At 43.9% G+C, this 10,000-nt stretch overlaps 1 protein-coding gene across 1 annotated transcript in view; it reads right to left on the bottom strand.

Annotated features, from left to right (window-relative positions):
• The window catches only part of LOC143025922 (putative chitinase 10), a 63,598-nt gene that overhangs the window by 25,711 nt on the left and 27,887 nt on the right, over positions 1–10,000 (bottom strand). Inside the window, exons 15-22 of the mRNA XM_076185904.1 lie at positions 9,719–9,833; positions 6,988–7,176; positions 6,091–6,191; positions 5,800–5,931; positions 4,923–5,050; positions 3,674–3,791; positions 1,673–1,858; positions 355–477 (exon numbers count right to left, since the gene is read on the bottom strand). Of these exons, the coding sequence (XP_076042019.1) occupies positions 355–477; positions 1,673–1,858; positions 3,674–3,791; positions 4,923–5,050; positions 5,800–5,931; positions 6,091–6,191; positions 6,988–7,176; positions 9,719–9,833 (1,092 nt within the window). The remainder of the gene's footprint in view (positions 1–354; positions 478–1,672; positions 1,859–3,673; positions 3,792–4,922; positions 5,051–5,799; positions 5,932–6,090; positions 6,192–6,987; positions 7,177–9,718; positions 9,834–10,000) is intronic.

Raw genomic sequence — 10,000 nt, 5'->3', positions numbered from 1 at the left:
TGACGCGGCCTTTGGACAGTACCTATTTACCGACAATGTCTCACACATATTCAGTAATCATGATCACGTTAGGCTGGTGCTAAAGATCAAAGAGGGAGCTGCAGAATCTCTGAGTGGTACTAAGAAAATATGTGACTGAAAGAATTCCGTGTTGGCTAACAGCTGGGAGCGATGAAATCAAATTCAGGACGTGATGAAAAACACTACTCCCTCTAGCCATGTAGCATATCAAGTCTCTGTAATTAGGTGCTAGGGTGTCTAAACATGACTAGTGGTGGTGTGCTGAGGTTGGAAAAGGTGAAAAAACGCCGGTCCGGTCTAGAGGAACCTCTTGGTCTGATAGAGCTTCGTTACCTTGGTGGTGATGGACTCGATGTGTTCATAACCGCACCACTGGCGGTCCTTGTAGGTGTAAGGAGCCATCATATCGGGATCATCCACGATGGTCCAGCCGCCCTGCATCTGCTTCTCACAGATCTGGAGGAGAAGAACGAGACTGAAAACAAAACATGCGAGAGGAGTGGCACTTTGTTAGTTGTAGCCTCGTCACGGTGTCTTGTGGACAGCCCACCCGCGCTCGGTGGAGAGTCTTAGGGGTAAGCCGAGCTGGGTATTCCCCTTCTTGCTTGTTTTCACCCAAACATACCAGAAGCCTTTAGGGTAGAGGTAAAGAAATGGGTCACTTTTGGGTTTCCACGACTGTCCAGCGTCAATCTGGGGTTGAGGCCGGTTTATTTATTTAGTTATATTTGTTTATTCTACTTATTCATTTATATATTTACTTATTTTTTTACATTTCCAAACGCCCCAGCGAGGACCCCTGAGTACTCTCCGCCCGTCAGTGCCCCCACCTCCCTCCCTCACTCACTCCTTCCCTTCCTCCTCCCATTCTCCCTGCTCCTCCCTCTCTCCCCCTCTCCCTCTTTTCCTTCTCCACCTTTCCTCTCCCTGCTCCCTCCCCTACCCCTTCCCCTTTCTCATACCCCTTCCCTGTTCCATGTTTCACCCTCACCACCTCCCTTCTCCCTTACCCTTTCCTTCTCCCTTCCTTTCCCTTCCTTCTTTCCCTGCTCCCCTCCTCCTCCCCCCCCCAAAAAATACAAGCAGACAAAAAAACATTTATCTAAAAAACATTGACCTTCCTTGTAATAATCTCTTTAAATACACAATAACCTTTTTTCTTATTCATTGACCTATTTTGCAATGACATCTCAAGTAGGCAAAACTGTCCAATTTTGAGTTAGAACTTGAGAGAACACGTCGTGAAAGAAAACACAAATTGTCCAGTTATACCCAAAGTCGTTCATGCGACATGACGTCACGAGGCGGCTTGACGTCATACAGAATCTCCGCCCCCTTTCAAGTGGCCAGCTCCTATAGATTCAGTCATTGAGCATAACGCAACACTTGATCCTAAGAGCCGTATTTTTAAAAGTTTTCATCGCGAGCGTTTTCTACCATATAAAAGTAGATTTTTACTAACTTTACTAATTCTACTTATGGAGATTAAATGTAGATTTTATAGAAAAGACACTATGCTAGATTAATAAAGAAAAAAAAAAGGAAATCCTACATTCTGAGGACAGAAAGTGTCCGCCCGCCAGGGGCTGCTAATTTTTTTTTTTTTTTTTTTCGAAAGTAGGGCTCCAAGTGTGAACCTTGAGGGACTCACCTCGTTGTAGCCCATGAACCCAGGCTCTCTGGTGTAAGGTCCAGCCATTCCCGCCTGAGGGGCCGGGTCGTAGACATCGTGGTTCTCGGCTCTCTGGAGGGTGAAGCACCTGCCATAGAGACCCATGCCCATTGCGATCTTGTTCGGCCGGGCTCCCAGCTTCAGCCAGTACTGGATGGCGAAGTCCTGTGAGAAAGGAGAAAGGAGGACAAACGTGAATTATTATCTCTTGTGAGAGGGAGGGAGGAGAACAGACGTGGGTTATTCTACCTCCCGTAGGATAAAAAGAGAAAATCAAAGATGGTGTTTTGTAAGTTAGGAGAACAAACATGGGTTATTTCATCCCCTGTGGGAGGAAGAGGAGATCAAAGATGGTCTTCTGTAAGTTGTTCTTTTTTCTGTAAGGAGAAATAATGTTCTTCTGTGAGGGAGAACGAAGCTGGGGTTACTTTTTTTCATGTAGTAGAGAAAGAGGAGATTTATGGTTGCGTACTGGTATTCTGTAAGGGAGGAGAACGAGAAGAAGCAGGGGGTTCCTATAGGAGAGGAAGAGGAGATCGATGGTTGTTTTCTTTTGTAAGGGGAGTGTCAGGCCTCGGTTGAAGACAAGGTTGTCGATCTGTTAGTCTACAAATTGAGTGTACTGGAGAATTTCATATTTTCTCGAAGATTAGAATTTTTGTAAATGTATGTGTTGCATGAGAAAGGAGAAGAAGAAGAAGGTAAGGTGCCTACACCAGGAGGCGCATAGCTAATGCCAAAGCTGTCCTTTTTGCCCTAATGGGCACTGCCGGGAGAGGTAACAGTCACTGCTGGAAATAGGAGAGGAGTGTGGGATTCAAACCCACAACTAAGCGGATGCGAGACAAGAATGCCTCCGAAGGCTGACTACAATTTGAAGGGAGCTTGCATTATTTGTTTCCACGCCAGAGGGTTGTGAGAATGACTTTTCTTATGCGACGCTATTGGGATGGACTGGTGTTGGGCAAGAAAGAAGCCACGAGAGAAATGAATAAAAAGCAAAAGAAAAAAAAAACAAGAAGAAAGAAGGGACATGGAAGAAAAGGAGAAAAGGGCAGACCTTGTAGGCGTCATTAGTCATGGACCTGCAAAGGTAGTCGCACCAGTTATGTAACCTTTGGTTGGTTACACAAGTGGGGTCCAGAGAAGATAAAGCATGGTTGGACTTTATATATATTGAAACAGGCGTTTCTGGTATATACAGATAGGAGATGTACTCTCCCAATGGGACAGTGTCTCCCCTGGTGAGTCTAAGGGAAAATGTCTTCCCTTGTCTCCTCTCTATCTCCTAGGGGAGTGTGTCTACCCTAGTCTTCTCTATGGCGACGCAGTCGCCATTTATATATGTGAATTATGGCTATCTGGCATATTTGGTGTGGGTTGTCAGTTAGGTCAATGAATTTGGGATTTATACAATATTATTTGTGTGTTTGTTGCATTTCAATGGATGTATATAATCAATGGATGTGCCTTCACACGATGTATGGATTGTAGTTACGTGTATGTAGCTTGGTAGATTTAAAGGAATAGTTAATCATCTGTCTGGCGATACTATGTACTTGTGTCGGTGACTTCCGGTGGACGCTTGCATGATGTGTTTGCATGTCTGACTTGGATGTTTACGATTAGGAGGTGTGAAGGTCAGCAAGATTGGGTAGGGATTGCCAAGGTCAGTGCCTGTCGGGCACCTTGTATGCATGTTGGTCACGCGTAAGGCATGTGATATAATGGTTAGTTAATAAGGATACAATGTATGTGTGTATGTATGTATGTATGTATGTATGTATGTATGTATGTATGTATGTATGTATGTATGTATGTATGTATGTATGTGAATGTATGAATGTATGCATGTGTGTGTCTATGCGTGTATATATATGTATGTATGTATGTGTATATATGTGTGTATGTATGTATGTATGTATATATGTATGTATGATCCTACCCACCCATTTGCACTAAACAAGGGCGAATACTTACCACATTGGAGTAAAGGTTATTTCCTTCATCCTTGGGATGGGCGTAGAGAGGCGTCTGGTGATGGGCGTAGGGATCCCCGTGCATGTCGTAGGCCATGACATTGATGATGTCAAGAGCTCTGTCAAAGAAAATAACCACAATTAGAACATTGACACTGGTGGGGTCGGTTTGGAGAAAGCGTGTCGGTGTCAAGAAAAGAGGAGGATGAGGCCAACCTGAAGAGAGGACTGGAGAGGTGCGTACAGCGAGAGGGTGAAATGTGGAATGTATGAAGAGAGAGAAAAGGAAGAGGGAGAGACAGAAAGGGGGAAAAAGAATGCATGAAGATGGGAAGAGGAAAGGACAGAAAAAAGAAGAAAAGAATGTGTGAAGATAGCTAGTAAGAGGAGAGGCAGGGAAAGGGGGAAGGAAGGAAGGGGAAGAAAGGGAGAAAGAGAGAGGGAGGATGATAGGAAAGGAAGTAAGGTAAAGAAAGAGAGGAAGAGAGAGGGAAGAAGAGGAAATGAAGGAAGGGGAAGGAAGGGAGGAAGAGAGGAAAGGAGAGTATGCAAATAGTCTTTTGTGGTAATATGTCCAAGGCGCGAGTGCTTGGTTTTTATTGAGCAATGGGGAGCAACAGGGAATCCCATTTCGAGAAGAAAAAAAAAAGAGAGAGAATGACATCTTTTCAAATCTCAAAACGAAAATCTATTTCGTCGTAGGTCTTCGAAAAGGAGTAGAATTGTATGACAAAAAAATCTATTTCCTTGTTGCTTTTTTTTTTTTTCTTCTTCTTCTTCTTTGGACCGAGATGAATATGTAAATAAGCCCTGTCTGAGAAGAGGTACTTAGAGAAAATGTTCCGAAACGTAAAACAAGAATCAAACTAAACGTCAAAAAGACTTCCGACGTCTTGGTACGTTCTTGTTGGGCATTTTCACAACGGAGGGTCAGTCCCCCTTGGGTAAATAAAATCACCAGGCGACAGCCAGAAGAAAGACTATCGAAGGTTCGGTTGAACGTTACGAAATCATATCAGGAAATTAGGACGGTGCCCCTTCCAGAGGACTTTGTAGAGTGGAATTCTAATAAAACATGCCCTTGGTTCAACTCGCTGGCGGCAGGATTCGAACTGCCGTCACCTCAACCTCCGCCGCAAACATCTAACCGACGCTCTAACCGGCTCGGTCATCGAGTGTCCGACTACTGAAATGGCAAAACAAACACAAATGTGTTGACCTAGTATGTCACAGTGTGACTTTGCACGTACTCTGCCATAGCAGGGACGTCGTAAGCGGGGTCGATCGTGAGCTTTCCTGCTGATACGGCCGCCGTCAGGAGGTAGCCCTTGGAGTGCAGGGCGGTCTTAAGCTCCTGAAGGAGGGAGATATAGTTCTCCTGCCGAAGGAAGTGAGGAACTTAGTATCCTGATGATGAAACACAGACCTAAACAAAGGGAATAACTTTGCATTATCATGACAAGCCAGAGGCTTAACAAAGGGAGGCACTTGGCATCATGATGACGAAACTTAGGGCTAACAAAGGATGTTTCTTCGATATTGATGGAAAACTTAGTACTTAGGCATCACAAAGGCTATTTCTTTTGCATTGATGGAACTTGAATGCTATAGTAACAAACTAGAGCCATCACAAAAGCTGCGTTTTCATCATTAAAGGAGGCACTTTGACGGTGAGCCCCACCATAACAAAAGATCTCTTCAAAATCAAGGGAGGAACTTAGTATTACGATGATGAACCACAAGTCTGACAAAGGTTATTTTTATTCAACATTAAGGGAGGAACTTAGTATCAACAAAGGTCGTGCCTTTAGCAATAAAGGAGGAACTTAGTGCTATGGTGATGGATCAGAGACTTAACAAAGGTCGTACCTCTAACGTCAAAGGAGGAACTTAGTATTAAGTTAACAAAGGCTTAACCAAGCCTGTGTTCTTAAGATTAAGAGAGGAACTTAGTATTATGGTAACGACCCAGAGATTGAACAAAAACTGTCTCTTTAACGTTAAAGGAGGAACTTAGTATTTAGATAATAAAGGCTTAACTAAGGCTGAGTCTTCATCACTGGGGTAGGAACTTCAGCACTAGGGTAGGAACTTAGTATCATGAGGATGAGAGTGAGCGACCCATACCTTGTCCTCTGGTTTTCCTCCGCGCTGAGTCGGGTACTCCCAATCCATGTCCAGACCATCGAAGCCGTGTTTCGGGAGGAACGCCATCACGCTGTCCACGAAGGTCTTCCTTGTAGCAGGGCTTTTGGCCATCTGAGGGCGAGAGGGATGGTCGAGGTGAGTAAGGAAGAAGAAGGAGGAAGAGTAGATTTCAATTCAAAAGTGTAATGTGGTTGAAAAGTCTTGTGCGAGAGAGAGAGAGAGATAGAGAGAGAAAGAGAGAGAGGAACCTAAGATGAGCCGAAGACATACCTCTGAATACCTAGAGGACCCTTCATTCCATCCCCCGATGGCGATGATCGTCTTCAGGTCGGCGTTCTGCTTCTTGAGGGCATTGAAACGGTCGTAGGCTCCTGGCAGAAGAAAAAGAAAAAGGGTCGTGTGTGTGTGTTTAAAAAAAATGTATATATATATATATATATATATATATATATATATATATATATATATATATATATATATATATATATATTTCCCTTTATTTTTTTCATAACATTCTTCAAAGTTCATTATCCGTCCAGTTGGGACAAATAGCCAGCCTTCTCAGACGAATTCATGCCGATTAAATCAGTGATATGCAACTTATTCTAAGAAGATTCTAGGTCTGACTGTAGAGAAGTAGTTTGTCAGTTGTCTTCCGATGAAAATATTCTGGTTCTCGATGTTGCTGCGACTCCAATCGCATCACATCAAAACACTTTTGTTTTAGATACTACTGAAAACCTTTTACTTCTTATCCAAAGATTAATACAAGAACTAACTAGATCATTATCCCATTTCGTAAACCTCAGAGGTTGAGACATGTGCTAAGGGCCATCCATGGCCGATGACTTACCCTTCTTCATCAGCGCAAGCACATGTTTTCTTCTATCCCTTCCGGTTCATTATTACTTCTTATCCAAAGATTAATACAAGAACTAACTAGATCATTATCCCATTTCGTAAACCTCAGAGGTTGAGACATGTGCTAAGGGCCATCCATGGCCGATGACTTACCCTTCTTCATCAGCGCGATCACACGTTTTCTTTTATCCCTTCCGGTTCATTCATGACTGGCGACCTACCCTCCTTCATCAGGTCTCACATTTGACCTACTTCTCGTAGATGACGTCCATAAGCAGTGACCTACCCTCCTTCAGCAGTACTCACCACCATTGCCGTAGTCTATATAGAGGTCGTGCCAGGGATCCAGAGATTTGATCTGGTTGTTCCGGAGACCAGCGAAGGCGTAGATGATGTGGGTACACAGTGCTGGTGGGATGGCCTCAACGTCGAATTTACCCTTGCCAGGTCGGTACACAGCCCAGGACCCGTAGTAACAGACCATGACAGGACCGGCTGTTAGGGAGGAAAAAGATAAAAAAAGAAATCAAAATTACAGCATTCGGGGAAGGAGAACATGAACAATTAATGACAATTATCTGCTTCCTAAGGACTCTCTCTCTCTTTTGCCTCCTCTTTTCCCCCTTGACCTCCCCTGGTCTTTCAGGCAGAATAAAATATCTAAGTCAATAACACCACTGAGTGATCATAAGACCCGCTCTCTTCCTAAAAACACACGCTCCCCCTCTCTTCCCTTCCCATCTCCTCCGTCTCTTCCATCCCTTGACCTCCAAAACCTTTTCTCAACATTGTCTTTCGGCGCTACTGTTATTGGAACTCTGGACATCAAGAATTCTCTTTACGAGTGATGTCCGGCTATGTTCCGAGTCTGGCTACACACACGCACACAAGAGGGTAATGAAGTGACCGGGGATCACTCACTGTCTCTCATTGTCTTCTGGACCTACCTCCTCTTTCGATTCCTCCTTCTCCTCCCCCCCTCCCCTTCTTCCTCACCCTTCTCCCTCCTCCACCTCTTCTCCAGGTCCGTCTACTACTACTTATACTACTACTACTACTACTACTGCTACTACTACTACTACTACTACAACTACTACTACTACTACTACAACTACTACTACTACTACTACTACTACTACTACTACTACTACTACTACTACTACTACTACTACTACTACTACTACTACTACTACTACTACTACTCTTCCTACCCTCCTCACTCTCATCCCTTTCCACCCTTTCCCCCCTTACTCCTCTTCCTCCTCACTCCTCCCTCTCATCCCCTCCCTCCCCTTCCTCTCTGTCCTCCTCCTCCTCCTCCTCCTTCTCCTCCTCCCTTTCCTCTGATGTCGCTCTACTGATGTTTTCTTCCGCCGATTGCCATTCCAGGCCTTCCCCCACCCCCGACACTTCTCCTCTCCCCCTCCCCCTCCACCTCCTTCCTCTCCCCGTCCCCCCTTTCCCTCCACCCCTCTTCCCTCTCCGCCCCTCTCCCCCTCCTCCTCCTCCTCCTCTACCCCCAGCCCCTTTCCCTCTCCCCTCTTCCCTCTACTCCCCGCCCCCCTTCTCCACCCCATATCCCTCCACTCTCCCCTCCCCCTCCTCCTCCTCTACCCCGGCCTTTCTCCCTCCCCCCTTTTCCCTTTGGAGAGAAGGGTTAATTACTTGGCTAAGGGCTAGTTGATAAAGGGGCAAGAAGGAAAAGCTAGTTACTAAGAGAAGTATCGAGACAAAAGCTACTTACTAAAGGAATCATTGAGACAAGGGCTATTTACTAAAAGTGGGTGTCCAGCCAAGGGCTAGTTACTAAGGGGCCTGAAGACAAAGACTATCTACTAAAGGGCATGGTGGTATAAAGGCTAAAAACTAGTTCATCGGGGCTACAAAATGATGCTACTCATCATTCTCGTCTACCAAATGATATAGCGTCATCGGTTATCTATTAAGGCCAGGTGTGGAGGCCAGGGCTAGCTACTAAGGCAACATGAAGAAAAAAGTATCTACTGAAAGGACGTGGTGATAAAAATGATGATTGAGTCTACGAAAAAAAACCTGTTTGAGGTTACTGTATCCTTACTAACCATTACATATATCACGTGCCTGGCACGTGATCTACATGCATACAAGAAGTTATCCAGCAGGCACTGACCTTGGCAATCCCTACCCATTCTTATTGATATCCACATCTAATGATACACATCTGACTCAAACGTACATCACGCCATCGCCCAACAAGTACATAGTGTCGCTAGACAGATCATTAACTATTTCCTTATACCTACCAAGCTACATATATGTAACTCCAAACCATACACCATTTCATGACACATTAACCAATATTACTAAACTCATTGCAATGCAACTAACACACAAATAGTATTGTATAAATCCCAAACCTATATTCTATCGTAAACCCTACACTGATATGCAAGATAGGCATATTCGTATATTTGGATGATGGAGAACATAAACACAGGGGAAGGCTCGGAACCCTAAACACTCTAACGTTTCGTTCGCGTAGAATTTCTCTGAAGAAGTTCTACGCGAACGAAACGTTAGAGTGTTTAGGGTTCCGAGCCTTCCCCTGTGTTTATGTTCTCCATCATCCAAATAATTTGTCTAAAATATTTATCAATATTCGTATATATAAATCCCGACGACTGCGTCGCCAGCCAAGGAGATTAGGGGAGGCACTCTCCCTTAGACTCACCAGAGAAAACACTATCCTATTGGGGGATTACATTCCCTCTGCTTAAATGCCAGAACGGCCTGTTTTCAATAAAGAGAAAGTCCAACGAGACTTTATTTCCCCTGCACCACACTTGTATAGCCAACCAAAGGCTACGTTACGAAAAAAGAAAAGTATCAGGCTACGAAACAAAAATATCGGTTTTGAGTTACAATTTTTTTAAATTAATTATTATTATCATTATTATTATTACTATTATTATTATTATTATTATTATTATTTTTTTTTTTTTTTTTTTTTTTTTTTTTTTTTTAGGCTACGAAAAAAATGACACTCGATGGCATTTACCATTCTTGTCTTCACCTTGCATGACTAGGTCAGGTTTGGCCTCGATGACTTTTAAGGCTTGACTGCCCTGCCAGGCCACCAGGGCCAAACACAACAAAATACACTTCATGGCTGTCTGTAAGAAAAAAAAAATAATAATAATCTTAGGGTCTCCCAGAACAGAGAGAGTAAAAGTGGGAAGGGCTGAATAGCTGTGGCCAAACCCGTCACCTTTCCTCTATTATGTGTTTTGGGGACTGTTGGGGCAAGTAACTAACAGTCACTATGGGAAACGGAGAAATG

This window comes from Oratosquilla oratoria, chromosome 6, assembly GCF_046742065.1.
Source record: "Oratosquilla oratoria isolate Oo_2021 chromosome 6, ASM4674206v1, whole genome shotgun sequence".
Taxonomy (NCBI): domain Eukaryota; kingdom Metazoa; phylum Arthropoda; class Malacostraca; order Stomatopoda; family Squillidae; genus Oratosquilla; species Oratosquilla oratoria.
The sequence above is the reverse complement of the archived record's forward strand: the minus strand, read 5'-3'. Positions and strand labels throughout refer to the sequence as shown.